The sequence below is a fragment of the Bactrocera tryoni genome, chromosome 5 (genome assembly GCF_016617805.1).
Source record: "Bactrocera tryoni isolate S06 chromosome 5, CSIRO_BtryS06_freeze2, whole genome shotgun sequence".
Taxonomy (NCBI): Eukaryota; Metazoa; Arthropoda; class Insecta; order Diptera; family Tephritidae; genus Bactrocera; species Bactrocera tryoni.
The window spans coordinates 43,920,087-43,942,051 of record NC_052503.1 but is presented as its reverse complement, the minus strand read 5'-3'; the positions used below and the strand labels follow the sequence as shown (position 1 = coordinate 43,942,051).

Genomic DNA, 21,965 nt, shown 5'->3' with positions numbered 1-21,965 from the left:
GAGATAAAATAATTCAATTTGAAACTTTAAACTGTGCTTTACATTTTCATTAACTTCAAAAAGTAAGTAGATTTTGAATTACTGTTTTGTTGACAAGTAACGCTTTCAAGAGGTTAATTTTGAACGAACTAATGTATAACTATTGTAATGTGGGTCTCATGTATAAATGAGTTAAGGCAAAAAACAACTCGGCGTACGAATTTTCATCTACAGTTTTCATAAAATCGCTGTTGTTACCAGCAAAATGGAACCATTTCTGAAGAAAGTTAGTGCTGAAAAGTAAATCACTTACGATAACGTCAACGTAAGCTTTTGCATACGGTGGTCGAGCCATGATTGACGATGATGAACAAGGAATTATCTACTATGAGCTGCTCACCTCTTAATTCTAACTGGTTCTGTCATTAATTCGATCGTCAGAAGGCAGCATTCGCCCAGAAACGGTAATCTTTAAGCAGGAGATGAATTGTGTTCCATCAGATTAATCCCAGGTCACACACATAGACAGTGACTCGTCTTAAAATAAAATACTTTTATGACCGTTGACCGCGTCCTACTGAAGAATCCGTTTAATTCTGTGGAGTCTGATTTGTTTGTTTTCAGAAGATGACTCCTTCATCGACGATAAGCTTTCATGTGGAGATCATCTCGAATAACTCCTGACCAGAGTAATGGTCGATTTATTCATTTTCATTGATTTCTAAAAGGACTTCTGCGAATGCGTTTGTGAACAGTTTTATGGCTGAATTTGTTTGAACCACGTGTGGATGACCACCTCCCATTCTGTCATCAAGCATACGTTGATGAATGCCAATTAATAAATAATATTAAATAATATAAAAAATAGTCTTAGAAAATTCTAGTGTTTTGAAATGCTTATAAATTTCACCAGCGCTTTCCCGATTTTGTTTTAGTTCCAAATTGATATACGAACATGCCGTTTATAAATATTTAGGTATGTGCATTCTCTCTACCAAGTAGATGTCGCGAAGGCTACCAACTAACAATTAGCGAAAACAAATAGACGATCCTGAGCAATGTTTGGACCATCGATTATTTTAATCCGCAGTATTTAAACCAAAATCTAAAAATGTTGAAAAACCCAACACAAGAGAGAAAAGTTATGGCACCTACATATATTTGTTTCAGAGAGATTAATTTAAAGACAAATCTTTGCTTTGAAAAGTAGGAAAATCTTTATCGGTCTTTCACCCTCAATAATAAATAATCGTAAATATTAAAATCGAATTTTGTCAAGAAATATGTATATTTTTGAAAGGGTCAAAAGATATTTAGCCTGTCTGGTACGTTGCCTATGTGAACCGGCCCACTAAAACTTATTGTTAGTTTTGGAATTAAATTACATTTAACTTTTATCCTCGTTTTTCTGCAACAAGGAGCTTTTTTATAGTTTGACCTTCTAACCAAATAAGTCATTATACAATTTTGTGCTTTTGTCAAGTTAGTTCATAACTCAACCCATTAGTTATATGCACCAAAAGCTTAGAAAAGCTTTGCCCAAAAAACAAGCAATAAAACAGCGCATACCATATAAATAAAATTTTAATCATTTGACATTTCATTACTTCTTTAAATAAACTTTTACTAAAACAAAAACAACATTCTCCAACATTCTGAACATTTTGACACCAGAAATTCGATTCCGCAATTAATGGAACTTTTTTCTTAACTCATTTCAATAATCGTTAACATCGCCGAATGCACTTTGTGTACTTCGAAAAGGCAAGCCTATACTAAACTCGAATCATTATTTTGATGTGACATTTGGCACAGATGACAGAGTCCGTTGTGTTTTTACGTGAATTCTGGCCTACGAAGGCCTAACTCCACGGTGCTTTCGCATTGGTAGAAGCACATAGATCAATACAATGTTGATCAGCCCCCAAAGCATAAAATGTATTCAGCACTCACACTTTGGAGAACCAGTGCCACGAGTGCATTCTGCACTTATACCTTGGTCTAACTGTCTCTGGTGGGACGCCCTACGCCTCCTGTCGGGTTCGAAGCCGACCTAAAACCTCTACCATACTCTGGGTCCGGCACCTGGCCAACAATGCGACTCCATATTGGACAAACGCCCTGCGATTGCATTTAGGTGTTAAACCACAGCCACCACGTATCAATATCATTTCTAAGCTGAGTTTTATAGCACTTTGTTCTGACTATAGACCATGATCGACAATTAAAACCAAGACCTGTAAATGTCATACACAGTGCATGTGTTTCCCCTGAACCCGAAGGGGTTCCCTACCCCTGGGAAGATTTCACTGACAGTCATACCAACCTAAAAAAATAAATATTTCAAGGAATGGGGTTTTGCATGAAATTTAAATTAAAAAGTCTAACTATTTAAGTACATTTGCGGCATGGTCATGTCGTTTGAATGGATAAAAGCACTGTCTCTCTGAGAATACACAGTACCCGGCGAGGGAAGCAGAGGAAGAAGAAGACCACCACTCTGTTGAATAGACCAGGATAAGGACCTGACTGTACTTGGAATCTAAAATGGCGCCTAAGAGCAAAAAGGAAGCACGACTGGCGGGATGCGGCTATAACCGTGTAAACGGTGTCTACACCATTAAAGAAGAAGAAGAAGTAAATTTGCGGGGAAACGTCCTCTCGATTGCATTTTATTTTAATTCCAAAAGTAATTGGGTATCATTGCACCTAATTTCGACTTCTGGCTTTGGCTAACTTTAAACCGGTGGACAGGGCGAAGTACTTGGACCTTATCTTTGATTAGACGCCGATAATAGTCCTTTTTTGGAGTTGTTTTTTGGTAGAGGACGCTCGATAAAATCGAAACTTTAGCACTTATCTTCTTTTATCATGCTCACATACCAGGTCATTCTTCACCCATGGACACAGCTAATGGATGCACTGCGGCTTAGGCTGATATTTGACTGGGAGTCCGAAGCAGAGATCTACTTAAATTTTACGTTTCTTCGATTACATTCTCGCTACGGTTCGTTTCAGGCCACATGCGAAGGATTTTTGGGCAAAGCCATTGAAGAAGAGGTGTGCTGGGCTTTTTCATGGATGGATAGCTGTTAGTAAGGAGGGTAAGAGGTGAAGTTGTATAGAATTACTGGATTCTCAGTTCACATCAACAATTTTGACCCATTCTATAGAACCATAGTATAGAACTTTTGTCTAATACAAATTTAATAACTTCTGTCGGACATACTAAAAAATTGTAAAAACAAGTATGGAATTTATATATGTATTTATTGGATTGGATTTTTTAGTTATTGCATTACATTTCAGGCTATTAGAAATTGTTTTAATTTTTATTCAGATTTACACATAATACTTTCATTTCAATAGTTAATTCAATAGAAAACGCAACAAAACTTTACAGTATTAAGAACAGTATTTATATAAACTTTTTCTACAAATTATTGTACAATTTATCTAATATTCATGCTTTCAATAAATTAGTCTAAATTAGAGTTCCCTTTGAGTATGTATGTGTGGCTTTTACATATGAGGCATATGAAATGGTTTTGTAGACACACTGTTCGAATAGCTTGCGATTGATGAATGTATTTTGCTTTTCAAATATGTATTGTATATGAGAGAACGTATGATATATATGTATGTATGGTATGTATGTATGGCTGTTTATTTTCATAGATTATTTTTGAGGACCTGTTTACATATAGCACTAATATTGGCATTGTGTTTAATCTTTATTTGAACATATCTTAATAATTTTATGTTCAATTCTTTCGTTTTCGATAAAGTCAGAAAAGTGTTCCAACTTTACGGATTGCATAACAAAATTTCAGCTACATAACAAAAACTTAAATACTGAAACTTAAAGAAATTATTATTAATTATTGTTTTATAATAATCATAATTGGATTATTTTACAAATTTTTTTATTGATATTATATATTTCGTTATTTCTTTATCTCGTTGCAGCACATCACCTCAAGTTTATGAGGATGGTCTCCTGGGAGAATTAAGGTATTGAAATACTGAATACTTTCATATCCAACTAACTTTGGATTAAGTCAAAGGAATGCACCGATTCTGTGTTGTATCATAATTGATTCAACTAGTTTCACGAACTTCTTGTTCAAAGAATAACTCAGAATGAGTTAAATAGGAAAGTAAAAGTCGCTTCAAAAGAGCGTAAAATAGAATTGCCCAAGCAGAAGCAGTTTTAGTCTGCCTTTCGTCAGAGCAGAAAATTCACCAAGTTTTCAGAATGGTCACATTAAATTTATATCCACTAAGTTTCCAATGTTCAAGATACAGAAAATAATATGTGCATATAAAAGAAAATTGAAAGAACACAAACTTTTAGCAAGTTTTCGAAATCATAGAATTATTCAAGGAAGGAGTAATCGTTGACCATCTACATAAGTGTGTGTGTGATTTCTCAAAGGTGAACTTAGGGAGGATGGAGTCATGTGTAGAATTTTACGCAAGTGAGGAAAGTTTTCTGATTACCATTCACTTGGGAGTGGCCAGAAACGATTCTTTTACATATATATGTCTCAACCAGATTACGACTTCCGGTCTTAGAACAAATATCTTCTGCGTAGCCAAAGAACATCCGGGTGAAAGCAAGCTAAACTGAGTAAGCGAACTATTCCTCCCAAGGGCTGTGCGCTGAGTTTGGGACCCGCCACGTAAAAAATGCTCCCCAGCCTCTCAAGCTGTTGTAAACTCAACTATAATCACATAATTCCATAAAAAATAAGAAATTAAAACATAATATGCTTTTTTCTCCACTAAGCGTAGCCTGCAGTAAGCTACTACTGTTACTCTGCTAAGGTCGTAGCTTAGCTCATCACTTCACTAGCGTATAGCCTTAGCATAAATAAGTGCGAATGAACATTTAAGTTGCTGCATGGTGTTAAAAAACATTTAGCGATGCGTGTACAACTTTGTTCATTTTTATGATGAAACTAGATTAACAAAGACTGAAGCCTTACAGACTTTCAAAAGCATGAGTCGCCTGCTCAACTGGCATTTTGTGAAGTGTTTTGGTAAAATAAAGCATTAAGATTAAGAGCTGCCCAGGGATATTCGTCGATGGTTCAACCCAATCTCCTAACCTAACCTAACCTCAACCTCAAAAACAGCAGCTTTCTATTTCAAAAGTAAAATTAATTATTATATTTGTTTTTGCTTTTCTGCTACACATACAATTATGTATTTAATGGAAGAATTTCTTGCCAAACTTAATTAGTTTGAATTCCATTCCTAAAGCACGAGTTTAACTGAACAATCTAACTTAACAATTCAAAAAAAAAATCTATATTTATTCTATTAAAATAATTAGATAAATTATAATTAGATATTTAGTTAATATTAAAGCAACTCTATATTTGTATATTTAAATATATATTAATATGAGTATATAACTATTGGCAAATGAATATTTCACTGAAGGTACTTGGCTATTAAACTTTAAATTAACAATTGACTGCAGCAATTTTTGTTTTTTTTTTTCTTTAGCTATAATAATGCTTTGAATTCTCACTTATTGCATTTCCTTGCTTTGCTAACATTTTATTTTATTAGATTTACAGCATTTTAGCTATCGCTTTTGTTTGTGTAATTACAAGTATCTATAAGTAAATGTTTAGGTGTACATAGGTATGTAATAGCATATGAGAGTATATATCTAACAAGCACATTTGTTGAAGTACATTCGTGATTTTTCTTATAACTACAGTGGTGCATGAAATAATATTTTAATTTTTTAATTGAATTCGAAGGCAAAAAACTCAAATTTAATACTTGACTGTTTTGGCATGCCACTGCAGTTAGACGATTTCAATTCTCTAATAAATAAGTATATGCAATACTTTAGTATATGTGGTACGAGTATTTTATACGTAATTATAAGTATTTGTGAATGCACTTAGAGTAAGTATAACATTTTCCCTAATAATAGTTCAATTCAAGTGGAGGTTTATGAAAGCGGGTCATATACATATGAGTATCTTAGAGTTCGTCGTTATATTTATATATGTTTACGTACATTTACCAAGGTGCAAAGTTGACACAACTGTGAAATTTCAGCGTACAATTATCTTCTGACATTAAGGCTCTTCCATAATACTTGCTTTTTATTACAATTTCTAGCTTTTTTTCGAAATCATACTAAGTGTGTGATACAAAGCATTTAAAGACCGAAAATGAAATAGATTAATTTACATGCAACTTTTTAAAGAAACTGAAGATCACCGTAATGCTAAGTTGGCGTTAAAAAGCGTACTTGCATTTCCACTTGCTTGCCGGCTCCAACTCTACGGTGAATACACATACATATATTATCATGTAAGTACATAATATATACTATTATGTTTGTATGTCTGTATTCCCTTCAAATTTGTTCCTCTTCACAATGCTTACTCGATAATACTTTAATTGTCGCTTTTCCTTAGTGCATTTTTTTCATTCGGTTTGTTAATCGTTAAATGCAAGGTTCGCTAATTTTTTAATACTGTTTAAGCATTTGACTCCTTCAGATTTTGCAATCGTGCCAATTGATTCGAATCCAATTCCTCGGGTATGCTTGCACGCCCACCTACAACCTGTTTAGGTGCTTGGACGTCTTCGGCGCTTGATTCGGCATTAATATCGGCAGATTGTGCGCCACCGGCAAAAGCGTCATCGAAATTCGCATCGAAGTTGGCTTCGAAATTCGCCTCGAATCCATCACCAGCATCAGCCACACTACCTTTTTCGTTAAATGGGTCTTCGGCCTCTTGTAAGGTCTTAACTTCAGAGTCCGGATCCTGATCGGATGAGTGTGTATCGTCTAAAAATATTTTAACATTGACTTAAGTTACTATTTCTGGACAAAAAGTGGGATTAATATATAATTATACAAGTATTAAAACATATAGCAACTGGAGCTGAGTGTGTACACGAAAGCCGTGGAGAGTTGCTTCGGCGCCTTTCGTGATATATGAGACGAATTGGTGCATTTTACGTCGACACCTTTAATTGAAATCGTACAAAACAGATTGTTCAAGAACTGAAGCCGCTCGATCTTTCCAAGAGACATCGCTTTGCTCTATGGGCTCTTCAAAAGATCCAAGAAGATCCGACATTAACGAGTCAAACTTTGTTTAGCGATGAGGCAGTTCTGGCCCAAATGGTATGTAAACAAGCAAAATTGCCGCATTTGGGACAAAGAGCAACCGACAATGGCGACCGTTATCGCGCCACTATTTGATGCCAAAAATTGAAGCTCGTGATCTCGGCGACATTTGGTTTCAACAAGACGGCGTCATTTCCTACACATCGCATCAATAAATGGATTTAATGGGAGAACACTTCGGTGAGCAGACAATTTCAAGTTTTGGGCCGGTAGATTGGCTACTAAGATCCTGTTATATCACACCATTAGACTTTTTCCTGTAGGGATAATTAATTTTAAGCTCTAAGCGGACAATCCCGCTTCGACTCAGGTCGATTCAGGTCAAGAATAAAATACCACGCTTGTCATTCGCCATTTACCAGTCGAAATGCTCGAACGAGTCATCGAAAATGGACCATCTGAGACGTAGCCGCGACCAACATTTGAGAGAGATAATCTTCCAAAAATAAATGCTAAAGAAAGTAATTTCGAATTATAATAAACATTTCCCATTAAACTTGAAATTTCTCTGTTTTTTCTTTAAACAAGAAGGGAACCTCGACATGGATCTCTTTTTAATTGTCGCTCATGATTATATTATATATAGTATACTATATAACGGTAAATAAAGTGAACCATGCGAAATAATTTACTTATTTTTATATATAAACGGCAGAAACCAGCTTAAAAAATTCAGCATTGTTATTAGTCAAAAATTGAAAAATAACTATAGTAATAGACTACCTACGGATAGGTCATATGCCCCTTACAAATCGACAAAGTGCTTATCACAAATTTGTTGAGACGGATAGTGTCAGTTTCGGCTATGTCTTCTGGATCGGCGAAGATAAGACTACCGAAATGTTTCAACGCCACTCTTGCAAATGAACAATGGAGGAGAAATTGCCCGGATATTTCCAGCTCATCCTCCTCCATAAAATTTTGACAACTAGTTTCCGTCACGATTTTTAGCTTTACGGCATGAATGCCTATGGGAAATTAAGTCATGTCTAGAAGTTCACGCAGGAAGTGAACAGAAGCGATTATTTTACATATGGCTCAAGCAGCTTACGACTTCTGGTTCTAGACCAAGTATCCTCTGGGTAGCCAAAGGACATCCGTTTGAAGGCGAGCTAAATTGAGAAGGCGAAACATCCCCTCCACAGAGTTGTGCGTCATGTAAAAAACGACGCCAATGAAAAAGTATGAGAGATGGCGACCATGGCAAACGTACTAAGGATAACGATTTAGGGGCGTACACCTGGAATGTCCGGTCTCTTAACTGGGAAGATGCTGCTACCTCGTTAGAGTGAAGGCTGACATCACCGCCGTCCAAGAAATGCGATGGATGGGACAAGGACTGAGGCGTGTAGGTCCTTGTGGCATTTACTACAGTGGCCATATAAAGGAGCGTAATTCGGTGTGGGATTCGTGGCGGAAGAGAGACTCCATCACCGAGTACTCTCATTCATCCCGATGGATACACGTCTAGCCACAATCTATATCAAAACGGAGTTCTTCAACATATCGCTGATTTTTCCCCACGCCCCAATGGAAGAGAAGGACGATGTGAACAAAGATGCCTTCTATGAGCGCTTATCTATAAGAGCTGCCCCCGCCATGATGTCAAAATCGTGCTTGGCAACTTTAACGCTAGGGTGGGCAAAGAAGGTATCTTTGGCATAACAGTCGATAAATTCAGCCTCCACGAGGAAACATCCTCATATGGGTTGAGGCTGATCGACAGTTCCCAGTTCGAAAAGACCATGTAGTGATAGACGGAAGACACGTCTCCAGTAGTCTACGAAAAGATGCGGCGACTAACAGAAGGTTTTAAGCTCGGAGCATACTCTTGTAGAACCCCCAGAGGTGATCTAGTGATTGATGCCCAGAACATACTAAAATCATGGAGGGGACACTTCTCCAATCAGCTGATTGGCAGCGAAAGCATATAATGTTGAACCCGATTCCCCAATCTTTGACAATGCAGCAGACGTTCCATTGTCCGTCCATGAACAAATCCCTATAGCAATTACCCGGCGGGGGCCGATAGATTGCCGGCTGAGCTGTTCAAACACAGCGGCGAAGAACTGATAAGAAGCATACATCAGCTTTTTTATAGGTCGGACAAAAGCATGCCCAACAATTGGAATTGGAGTGTGCTCTGCCCAATCCAAACAAAGGGAGACCCCACAATCTGCGCCAACTACCGTGGGATAAGTCTACTCAACATTGCATATAAAGTTCTATCCAGCGTATCGTGTGAAAGATTAAAGCCCACCGTCAACAAGCAGATTGGACCTTATCAGGGCGGCTTTAGGTTTGGACAATCTACAACTGGCCAGATATTCACCTTGCGCCAAATCTTCAAAAATACTCGTGAAAATAGGATCGACACATACTACCTCTTCGTCCATTTTAAAGCTGCTTTTGACAGCACGAAAAAGAGCTGCCTTTATTCCGCGATGTTTGAATTTGATATCCCCGCAAAACTAATACGGCTGTGCAAACTGACGTTGAGCAATCGGGAAGGACCTCTCCGAGCCGTTCGATATCAAGGAGGTTTCAGACAAGGTGACTCTCTTTCGTGCGACTTCTTCAATATGCTCATGGAGCAAATAATTCCAGCTGCAGAACTAAATAGGAAGGTAATATCTTCTATAAGAGAATACAACTACTGGCGTACGCCGATGACATCGATATCAGTGGCCTCAGCACCTGCGCTTTTTTCTCCAAAATGGATAAGGAATCGAAGCAAAAGGGTCTGGTAGTGAACGAGGGCAAGACGAAATAACTCCTGTCATCAAACAAACAGTCGTCGCACCCGCGACTAGGCTTCCACGTCGCGGTTGACAATCATAACTTCGAAGTCGTAGATAATTTCGTCTATCTTGGAATCAGTATCAACACCAACAATAATGTCAGTCTCGAAATTAAACGCAGGTGCTACTTCGGACTGAGTGTGCAATTAGAGAGTAAAGACCTCTCTCGACGAACAAAAACCAAACTCTATAAGTCACTCATTATTCTTGTTCTGCTATATGGTGCAGAGGCTTGGACTTACGAGTTTTCAGAGAAAGGTTCGTGGCGCATTGACCCCGGCGAATACCGCATTCGATGGAACGATGAGCTGTATGAGATATACGACGACGCTAACTTAGTTCAGCGAATTAAAAGACAGCGGCTACACTGGCTAGGTCATGTCGTCCGAATAGACGAAAACATTCCAGCTCTGAAAATTTTCGACACAATACCCGCTGGGGGAAGCAGGGGAAGAGGAAGACCTCCACTGCGTTGGTAAGACTAGGTGGTGAAGGACCTGGTTTCGCTTTGAATTTTCAATTGGCGCTACATAGCACAAAGGCGAAACGCGCTGTTGTTATCTCGGCTATAAGCGGTGTCCACGCTAGTAAAGAAGAAGAAGCATTAATGCCTATTGGACAGTCTCCAGTAAGAACCAGTACGATGTATTTTGCTAAGAGCAATTAGTTCGGTAGATCTCCTGTTATCCACCCTCGGTCGTCGACCATCTTTAGGCAGGATCCTGCCGAGTTCCTTAGCATCCCAAGACAGCGGTAAGCCATTTTTCAATAGTTTCGTCATCACCCTTTTCGAAGGACGATTTCATCGCCCTGGGTGATAATATCCCCTCCCGATAATTCTACAATTTATTAACTGTTCGACTTACCCTCATGATTTTCATTTTCATCAGCTGCTACTTGCACCACGGGTTTCGGTTCCACCTTTTTCTGTTTAACCGGCTTGCCGTCGTCGCTGCTGGCAGTTTTCGCTGTTCCTGCAGCTGCACTACCTCCATCACTCTCTCCTACCGGAGGGAAAGATTTATCTGTGCCGTCTTCAACCATTGGGGTTGCGGCAGTAACAATTATTTGTGCCATACCTAAATTTAGAGAATTACCTTCCTTGCTGGGTCCGACATTTAAAGCCGGCGGCGGCAGCGATGGTGGTGGATTACCATCGTCGCTGATATCGTCCTTTAAAAAAATTAAGAAAAATATTTTTAATTATACGAGCTTATCAGTTAGAGCAATTTTTTTATTAAGATACTATATACTGGAAATTTTGTTATCATTACAAAGTAAAGCTTGCACCAATTACCTCCATTCCAGGCTCTTGTATGAGTACTGAGTGCGTTAAATGAGAAAGGATTTCTTAATGTCAACATGTTTCAAGTCTGTTAAAAAAGCTTTTGCTAGTAAACTTATTTATTTTATTTGTATATTTAGCAAAATTGAGAGGAGAAAAATTAACGGTAGCAGAACATGGTTTCTAACACACTACTTTTACATGATGGAGATATATTGTGACATGTACATATACAAATAGTATATATAGTAAAAATTGTTGTAATTAATTACCAAAAATTTTAAGCTACTTAATACATACATAAGTAGGTAATTAATTTGTATTTCAAATTTGTCTATTTATAAATTTATTTTTCTCATGTACCTGTCACAAATATATTTTATTCATACTTTATAGTTTTTAGAGTATTATTTTACACATTATTTAGAAGGTAACTGTTATATAGTAATGTAAACATTTAGAAAAAACGTGCGCAAAATATGAAACGAATTGTGTACGAAAAAATATTTAAATAAATACTAATATATAAACTATATTTATATTTTTTTTTCCTTTGAAAAATATCGAGCTAAATATATAATTTATTACACCCTATTAAATTTTTCCTATTTCGAATATTGAAAAAGAACGTAACGTTGTTGAGGTTTTATTCCCTACCCTTCGAGAAACTAAGACATATTACTCGTAGACCAAGGTATAAATTTTTTAAAAACGAAACAAGACATAGGGAGAGGAAACCCGGAGGATGTGTTAAAAGCTGTTTAACTTCATTTGCAGCAAAACTAGGAGTATTATAGAAAACAGGTATATGACAATGTTTCAGGTAAGTAAAAGATCTATAACTTATATATATGTATATACATATTTACACAACTTTATACAGACTTTTTTCACATAACCTCAAATTTTATATATAAAAACTCCAAACAACCCAGTTTTTGGGTTTTTTATTTTTATCTTGTGCAAAAAAAATCTTTCTTGAAAACTACTTTCTTATGTCCCTAACACAATGTGATTTGTTTTATTTAAAATATTTATTTTTTCTCCTTATATTGTTTCAATATCGAAAAACTCTAATTTTCAATCAAAAAATTTCAAGTGAAATTAAAACTTTTTTAAGTCGGATGGCATAATATTCTCAGAATTCTCTTGATTATGATTATATTAAAAATATTTACATTGCATTTCTTAAAAAACGCAAAAACGACTCCCGCATAGTTTTCAGGAACATCTAGATAAACCATTTTTAACCTTTAAATATTTAATCCCTTCCTTTTCACGACTTTACCTTATTATTTTTTATTTATTTTCCCTTTCCTATGGGTTTCAATCTAATATGATTTTTTTCTTTGTCTATAATTTTCAAATTTCTGCACTAATCTATGATATATGAAGGTTTTATTCGCCGCTACTTGATATTATTTCGAGTTATTTTCAACACAAAATGTTGCTCAGTGTAGAAAAGTCACTTTTAATTTAGAGAAAATTGTTCAATATACACGGTACAGTAACGGGTGTTTTTTAGACTTGTGATTTTTAAAAAGAAATAAAATTATACTGTGAATGACTCATCAAATCGATGTTTTTGAATGCTCAAAAATCCAGTTGTTTTAGTCGATGTGTGAGAGCTCGCATTTTCGTCGTGAAGATTGATCCGTCTTCCGCGGTTGGCGGCAATCATCTTGGACTGATCTGCTTAGAAAACAGACTTCACTTAACCTCAAAACAAAAAGTCCAGCGGTGTTAAGTCACACGTCACACGCCACAGACTCACTACGCAAGATAATGCGCCCACCAAAGGTTTCCTTCAATAAATTGATTGTTTCGTTGGCTTTATAACAGATTCAGCCACGAAAAATCATTAATCATGATTTTATAGCCATGTTCCACATTGACCATAGCAATATGAGCGAATTTTTTTTGAAGAAATGTGAACTAACCTTGTATTGGCAAAGGTTACTTAGCACACCATTCAGTGACTTTTTGAAGTTGTAACGGTGTATCAACAATTGTGGTTTATCATCACTCCGAATGCGATATTTTTTATTAATATACTCATTCACACAAAAGTGAGCTTTTTCGCTGAACAAAATTTTCTTGTGAAATTCGGGGGTGCACATGATGTTCGTTTGGCTTCAATTCTTAACGTTGTTCTGGATTAAGTTTGTTGGAAGAAATGGAGAATCAAACTGAGTATAAATCAAGTAGCAGCTGTCAAAAAAATCAACTCAGAAAAAAATATTGCTTCTTGAAAACCATACGTCTAAAAAAACACTCTCATATTAATTAACAAGTAAGGAAGGGCTAAGTTCGGGTGTCACCGAACATTTTTTACTCTCACATGATAAAGTGATAATCGAGATTTCATTATCCGTCATTTACATATTTTTCAAATACCGTATTTGTGTAAAGTTTTATTCCGCTATCATCATTGGTTCCTAATGTATACATATATTATACAGAGAAGGCATCAGATGGAATTCAAAATAGCGTTATATTGGAAGAAGCCGTGGTTGTGAACCGATTTCACCCATATTTCGTACATGTCATCAAGGTGCTAAGAAAATATTATATACCGAATCTAATTGAAATCGGTCCAGTAGTTCCTGAGATATGGTTTTTGGTCCATAAGTGGGCGACGCCACGCCCATTTTCAATTGCGGGTGCAGCTTCCTTCTGCCATTTCTTCCGTAAAATTTAGTGTTTCTGACGATTTTTCTTAGTCGGTTAACGCACTTTTAGTGATTTTCAACAAAACCTTTGTATGGGAGGTGGGCGTGGTTATTATCCGATTTCTTCCATTTTTGAACTGTATATGGAAATGCCTGAAGGAAACAACTCTATAGAATCTGGTTGACATAGCTATAGTAGTTTCCGAGATATGTACAAAAAACTTAGTAGGGGCGGGACCACGCCCATTTTTCCAAACAAATTACTTCCAAATATGCCCCTCCTTAATGCGATCCTTTGTGCCAAATTTCACTTTAATATCTTTATTTATGGTTTAGTTATGACACTTTATAGGTTTTCGGTTTCCGCCATTTTGTGGGCGTGGCAGTAGGCCGATTTTGCCCATCTTCGAACTTAACCTTCTTATGGAGCCAAGGAATACGTGTACCAAGTTTCATCATGATATCTCATTTTTTACTCAAGTTACAGCTTGCACGGACGGACGGACAGACGGACGGACGGACAGACATACATCCGGATTTCGACTCTACTCGTCGCCCTGATCACTTTGGTATATATAACCCTATATCTGACTCTTTTAGTTTTAGGACTTACAAACAACTGTTATGTGAACAAAACTATTATACTCTCCTTAGCAACTTTGTTGCGAGAGTATAAAAATAGTTCAATTTTTTCTGTGGTATAATACAAGTATTAATGGTGTTTCGAGTGCAAAATTGTCAGTTTCGGAAAGGTGGCGATTATTTGGGTTCTTTAGTTCTACAAATTGAATTTACCTATGAAATAATATTAATCAATAACACATTTCGAAACTGTTATAAAACGTTGTTCATGATTTAAAATTAAAATCCTTTGTATGTATACCGATCATAAGAAGTTAAGAATATATGTATATTTGAAATTTATATTTTAGATATACAAACAAATATGTACACAATTAACATATATACCAATTATAACCTGTTACAAATTTATGTCTAACATTTTTACATTATTCAGAGGTAGAAATACTCAAACATAGTAGAAAATCAGTATTGAGACACAATTTAGTTATTTAGACTATAAAACTTTCAGTTAAAACAGTAAGAAAGCAGTAAGAGTACAAGGACTGCCTACAGAGAGAAAATGTTAAATATTTATAATGCAGAACCCGAAGCAAACACTACGAGTATTTACCCTTTTTGATGCTGGCTTTATTACTTTGCACTTTTTTCAAATACAAAGTACCAATACAAGTATGATAAGTAATAAAATATATTTTTTATCAAATATTTAAATGCACATTTGCTTAAAAAATTGTGTGAACGTGTTAGGTGAAGTGAACTTTTCGTGTTATTCGACTTATGCACAAAGAAACATTGCAAATTACATACACACAAACACATATGCAGGTGAATTTTGTAAATATTTATTTAGTGATATTGTGTTAATTGTGGTTTTGCAGTGAGGGGTACAAATATTGATGCAAATTCGTGTACTTTGTAGCGGCAACTGAAAAAGCTTGATTACAAAACGCACAGCACACACACACAAACAAAACGGTATTATCAAATATGGAATATTCAAATACATCTGATTGTTTTGGAAAACAAATATCACTTAAAATGCCAACACTGTTTGATGAAAAGAAATATACACTTCACATTTTGTTTTCGAAAAAAATTGGAAATAGGAAATTTTTTAGCACATTGTTAGTAAGATGGGTATCGTGGATTTTACCTCTAAAGATATTATAGAAGCAGGAGTATTCATAATATATTGTAATATAATAAAATGAAGTTCAAATTTTTGTAGAAGTACTAAAGGAGCAGTGAAAATTTCATTTAGCATGCTTGAGGGAAATATTAAATTACCTGGTGGAGGCATGCTGGGTGCGCCGCCGTTCGGTATATAGCCGCTATCATCATCTAAACCAATAATACAAACACAATTAATTAATAAAATTTATATGTAAAAAACGGGTGATCCAGGTAGAGGTTCATTTTCCAATATCGTTTTTTTGGCAGATCACGCGTGCGTCGTGTCAAGCTGTCATGTTATTTTTGTTCAGTATTATTTAGCATTTCATCGTGGAAAGACTTACGTCTGAACAACGTTTACAAATCGTTCAACTTTATTAAGAGAATTCACGTTCTGTAAAGCATGTGTTTCGCGGGCTTCGGTCAACTTATGGTCAACATTGTCGGCCTACTGAGTGGACTATTCGCAACAACATCACCCATCTTGAGACCCAGCATTCATTATTGGATAATACTCGATAGAATAGACCACGTTCAGCACGCAGTGAAGAAACAGCCTTAGCTGAAAGTGTACACGAAGACCGGGGAGAGCGATTCGGAGCCGTTCGCAGCAACTGGGACTGACGTATGGAACGACTTGGTCCATATTAAGTTAAGATCTGAAACTGAAATCATACAAAATACAGCTTGTTTGTGGGCCTGAGGAATCATTGGTTGATATTTCTTCAAAAATGATGCCGGTGAGGACGTAACCGTTAGGCGGCCGTTTCCGGCGACACTTCTCAAACATTACATCAATCAATGGATTTATTGAGAGAACACTTCCGTGAGCAGATATAAGTTATGGGCTGGTCGATTGGCCACCAAGATCGATTGATATCCGACCATTTGACTTTTTCCTATGGGGATATGTAAAGTCTTAAGTATATGCGGACAATCTCGCTTTGATTCAGAACTTGGAGCAAAACATCACCAGTGTCGATCTCCAGTTACCATTCGAAATTTTTAAACGAATCATCGCAAATTGGACTCAACGGATGGACCATCTGAGACGTAGGCGCGGCCAACATTTGGATGAGATAATCTTCAAAAAATAAATGCCAAAGAATGTTCTTTCGAATGATAATAAATGTTCCCCATTAAATTTGAAGCTTGTGTTTTTTTTTTTTAAGAAGGGAACCTCGAAAAGTATCACCCTTAATAATGGCATAAAAATATATACTTAAGAGCTCCAAAGCTCGTACTCACCTGCAGTGTCCTGCGATTCGAACATATCTTCAGTCAGTTCGTGCGCGTACTCTGGCGGTAGTGCGGGTGCGGGTGGAAGCGCAAAACTCGGCGGTGCAGTCGGTGGTGGTGACTCATCGCCACCTTCCGACAACGGTTCACCATTCTCATCACACTCTTCAACTACCAACGATGGAAAATTACCAAATTTACCATCTAATTCACCCTCCCACCAGCCATCGTCAACGCCATGCGCCGTCTTTGTAACAATCTTTATAATTTGACCCTCTTCAAAGGTGAGCTCATCCTCGGCAGTCGCATCGTAGTCATACAAGGCTATGCAATAGAGTATATCGGACTTCCGTTTCTGTGGCGCCATTATGACAGAGACCTGATCGGGTGACTGCATGGAATCCACGGTTTGATCTTCATTGTCAACGGTATAATCGACAGATGAGAATGAGATTTGTGAGCGCAATTGATTGCCTGAGCTACCGTTAACGGCAGTATCCTGTTCGATGTCCAGATAATTGTGCGGCACATAGCCCTCCTCGCCGCGATAATTGCGTGCGCGCAACCAGCCGTCACCATCACCCTCACCAATCACCTCTAGCTGTTCGTTCTCGACAATGGTCAGTTCGTCTGGATTTTGAGCCTATAAAAAGCAGTTATTTTAGTTCATAACCATACAATGCATAACGAAATTTCTTACAGTGTAGCTATACAAAGCGGTGCATTTGAAAATAGCTTCCTTCGGTTCAGGAACAATGGATTCGTCTTTCTCCTCCTCTTCCTCAGCACCCCAGTTGACTTCAGTGGGATCATCCCAACCGGTAGTTGCGGCCATCATCGGAGCAGCAGCAATTGGTTCCGGTACACGTTCTTCCACATCTATTTTAATACACAAATCATTTTAATTATGCACAGAGAAATGTTTAATAACGGTTGGAACATACCCTCATCGCTGTCACTAAATGTCTTATCGCGCGACAACTCCTTCTCGACTTTAGACTTGGCAGCCACACCTGCCTGCGCACCGCCTGCGTCCTCTTTGTCACTGTCGTAGAATGAGTCCGAACTTGGATTTTCCTATAGATCAAATACAAAATTTAATTATTTTAGATGTGATAGTAATTATATTTATTTATCCGTTGTACTCACTCCTTGTCCAGAAGCATCTGTACGCATAGAGATGGAACTGGCTGAGCGTGCCAATTCTTGTACGCCCATAATCTCTGCCTCCTGCACCCATTCGTCAACATTAATGCCACCCTCACGCAAACTTTGCAAACATGCCTCAGCCTTTGCCTTCTCCGTTTCAGAGCGGCGAATCAAATCCCTAAACTCTTCAATTTTCGTGTCCAAATCTGGTCCATTAGGATCGTTAGGATCACTGCGTTGTCCCGAATCCCGTAGCGATACACAAATGGCTAATTTCTTTGCGGCATCTCGTATAGCTACGTTCTCCTTCACTACACGTCCCGCCAAATTCTTAGCCTCTTTCGTAAGTGTCTCCGATGCCGATTCATGTTCGGTGGTGATCTTTCTTATCGGATCGTTATCGCACGGTTCGAAGTCATATTGTATGTGTTGTTTTAATACTGGATAGAAGAGATAACAGCACTGTAAATTGTATTCGCGCGTCAATTGCTGTGCTTGATCACGTATTTTGCCGAACGAATTCTGTGTGGCCGAACAGGTGAGCAATTCGGTGCGGCCCATCAGTGTCAGGTACTCGGCTACTCGTTCAAATACATAATTCTCCATAGTGGTCATCGTTGTCTGCAGATCGACTGTGAAGTAACGGTTCTGATGTGCATTCGCTGCGGCCAAACTGAGTATGTAGTCATTGCGTGCGCCCGTCGATTTTTCTTCCAACAATTCTTTACGTGATGTTACACGTGCACTATTCTTTTGCAGCGAAGTGATCGATTGGAAGAATGAACCCTTCTTTTTCTTCAGTTTCTCTTCAATATCTCGTGCTTTATCGCGCACATCGTGTGCGCAATGCTCCTCGTCGAAATATTGCTTTTTTGTCTTATCGACATCGGAAACGCTGAGGTGCAACTCCTTTTGTACATTCACTATCTGTGAGAGTGACTTTTTGGAAATGGCCAATTTGTAATCTCGCAGCACTTTAGCTTCGTCAGCAATTTGCTGCTGGAACACTTCGATAGCTGCGAGTCGTGCGCGTGCTAATTTTTCATTCTCTTCGAGTACCGTACGCCAAACGCTCCACATATTCCTGTTCGAAGAAAATGTCATAATTTTCTAGGTATTATTACCAATTAAATTATTAACTGATTAAAGAGACTGTTGCAATTTGTAATAATATTCATAAGAAATACATTGAGAAATTAATTGCCAAGGCTATGACATGATTTTTTATCGCAACGATTTTGATAAGAATGTACTATCTATCAGAGAACCCGCGCAAAATATACCAAAAAGCCCCCCCAAGGGCTAAATCCAATCAGACCCGTAACTGAAAGTGCTAAATTTGAAGCGACTTGGCTCCATCTGTGATATGTTCGATTGTAACTGGAAAAATAAAGAAACAAGGGGAAAAGCAACGATACTCATCTCACTCTATCTCTATCTCATTCACTCAGTGTGATTCTTCAGAAAGAATCGATCAAGCTGACAAAGGCATCAAAGATGAAAGATACGCTGTTTATAACGTTTCAAAATCAAAGAAAAAAAAGAACATTTTCGATCCATTTATTCAGAAACGAAAGAAATGGCAGCAGTACTGAAGTTGACGAATAAAAAACGCGAAGTTTTCTGTGTGATAACTTGCGGATAATACTACAGGGTCTCAGTGTACATTCCTCTGTTGGATACAATCGGCGAAGATTTGAAAACACGCTTTTCTAGAATAGTATTGGATGGATTTCAACTGAGTTTGCTGCTTCCAGCAGAAGTATGTGCTTTGAAAACCAAAGAAATAGAAAATCTGATTGACTGATTGACAGATAGATAATGACAACGTCGTGCGACATTTGAAGATAAAAGGTGAACATGATCACAAGCAGTGCCATTGGGGGCAGAAGCAAAACTCAAAAGACTCATTGGAAACGTTGAAGAACTGCGATGTAGACATATACCCTATAATTCATAGTTACATTCGTATATTCTGCACTCTCCTATAACGAATGCGAGCTCTGGACGCTCTTTTTCGACACTTTGGCACTTTGGCGTGAGTAATTGTCCAAGGCAAATGTACAAAGCCGAAGAAATTGTACAAATCGAGCTGCTATAGTATGCAGCTGCCATATAAACTGATTTGAATCAAAATTAAGATATGCATCTTTTTACATCCTTTTATGCTTTAAGAAATGCACCCGTGAATGGTATTCGGTGCAGTCGAAGTTAGAATTTTTTCTTTCGACCTTTACAAGTAATTTCGACAGTTTTTTGAATTCAAAGTCAATCGATGAAGCAATTTATTGGTCGCTGTAATAAAAATTCTTAGTGCCGCTTTTTCCATTCTGAGCGTTTTGGAAGATTACTGGAGGCAAGACTATGACTACGACCTTTCAATAACAGTCATTTATGTGTAGTTTGGTCGTATTATATGTTGCTGTCACATAGTTAACGAATTTTAAAACCAAGCAACTTAAAGCAAAGAGTCTTTGATCAAGTTAATGGTTAGAATTTGTTCTCCATGATATTGTCATACTAATGAAGTTAGCAGACAAATAAAAGATATCAAATGTCTGCCGAGGAACGCATAAATCCAGCGTACGTATTATATTCTATGAAATTTCACTTAATATTATGTTCAAACTCCCTCTATGCAGAAATCTATTGAATCATCGTATTCTCAATTCTCATCTGTGTTCCAGATAACTCTAAACTGAATACCCAATTATAATGTAAGAGTTGATTTATGAAGATATATGGAGTATATAAACATATATAGGAACAAAATATTCGAAAATTTTCCGGTAATAGTTGCAGAGCTCAACCGTAGTAAAATCACCTCAGCTGGGTGTCGAATATGTAGTAGACTTTTGCCAATCATACTGTGTACGATGTGTACGATGATAATCTCTGCAAAAGAAACAGATGAAGGCGGCATGCAGTTGTGACAAGACACTCAGCGGCCGCCACAATGACAACTAGCAAAGAGCTATTCGAAATATTGTAATTCCACATAGTGACATCATTCAGTCATTCGTCATCACCACGTTTGATGTTTCATAGGTCATAAATCCATGCGAATAATAATTATTCAAAATCAACAACTTTCATTGTCATTACTCAGAGTGAATCAGAATTGGAACTATAATATTTGGATTCCTTTGATTTATTTTCACAATTTCGAACTTAAAGATAAACCTCCCACTTTTACACTTAAATCACCGATCCTATCTAAAATATGTAGTAACTCTTCTCAAGCACACATTACCTTTATTTCTGCTTACCAGTATATATTTCATACAAACCTTCGCATGTTTACAAACCTTCTCATGAAAGAGCGTTTTAGGTGAAGGATGTTGATACAAATATTTGTACACATACAGATGTATGTGGCAATTCGCAGCATCTACGACAAAGCACCCGTTAAGAAAAAGAAATAAATTGTGCTTTAAAGCTTAGGAAATTTGATTTATGACTTTTTAAATGAATATCGAATGTGTAACAACAATGTATTTTAGCCTTGTTTAAAGCTTTGAAAACCTACTTCCCAATTGAATATAATTTTTTAGATTTGTTTACATTTTTTTTTACTTCCTCATATACTTGTACACTATTTTGCGTTCAACAATAAGAAAAAGCACCAACGCGAATTTAATACAACCTAACCTACAGTCATGAGCACTTTGTGATACATAATACATAGTATAATATGAGCAGCAGATGGAATATTTGTAGTGCGTCAAGGTCAAGGATATCAATTGAGTGGCGTTAGGAAAAACAATGGACAGCACTGTTATAAATATTTTAACACTGAAAACAATCAGAGCAACACAAAAAATTGTACACAGCGCAGAAACATTTGTAGAATGAAGGACAGTTCAATTAGCAGCAACACTTACTTATATGTACACATGTTAATTATA

General features: G+C 37.1%; 1 protein-coding gene across 9 annotated transcripts in view; it reads right to left on the bottom strand.

Moving 5' to 3' along the window:
- Window positions 1-5,080: 5,080 nt before the first annotated feature.
- LOC120776656 (protein nervous wreck) overlaps window positions 5,081-21,965 on the bottom strand; it is a 29,782-nt gene continuing 12,897 nt past the window's right edge. For 4 of the 9 annotated variants that reach the window (XM_040107518.1, XM_040107520.1, XM_040107517.1 and 1 more), the window contains 9 exons: window positions 18,058-19,141; window positions 17,853-17,985; window positions 17,609-17,787; window positions 16,918-17,551; window positions 15,784-15,837; window positions 15,107-15,136; window positions 11,252-11,277; window positions 10,821-11,127; window positions 5,081-6,808 (listed from right to left, as the gene is read on the bottom strand). In XM_040107518.1, the coding sequence (XP_039963452.1) occupies window positions 6,495-6,808; window positions 10,821-11,127; window positions 11,252-11,277; window positions 15,107-15,136; window positions 15,784-15,837; window positions 16,918-17,551; window positions 17,609-17,787; window positions 17,853-17,985; window positions 18,058-19,141 (2,761 nt within the window). In that variant the 3' untranslated portion in view covers window positions 5,081-6,494. The remainder of the gene's footprint in view (window positions 6,809-10,820; window positions 11,128-11,251; window positions 11,278-15,106; window positions 15,137-15,783; window positions 15,838-16,917; window positions 17,552-17,608; window positions 17,788-17,852; window positions 17,986-18,057; window positions 19,142-21,965) is intronic. The other 5 variants (XM_040107524.1, XM_040107522.1, XM_040107525.1 and 2 more) reach the window with 5 other exon arrangements.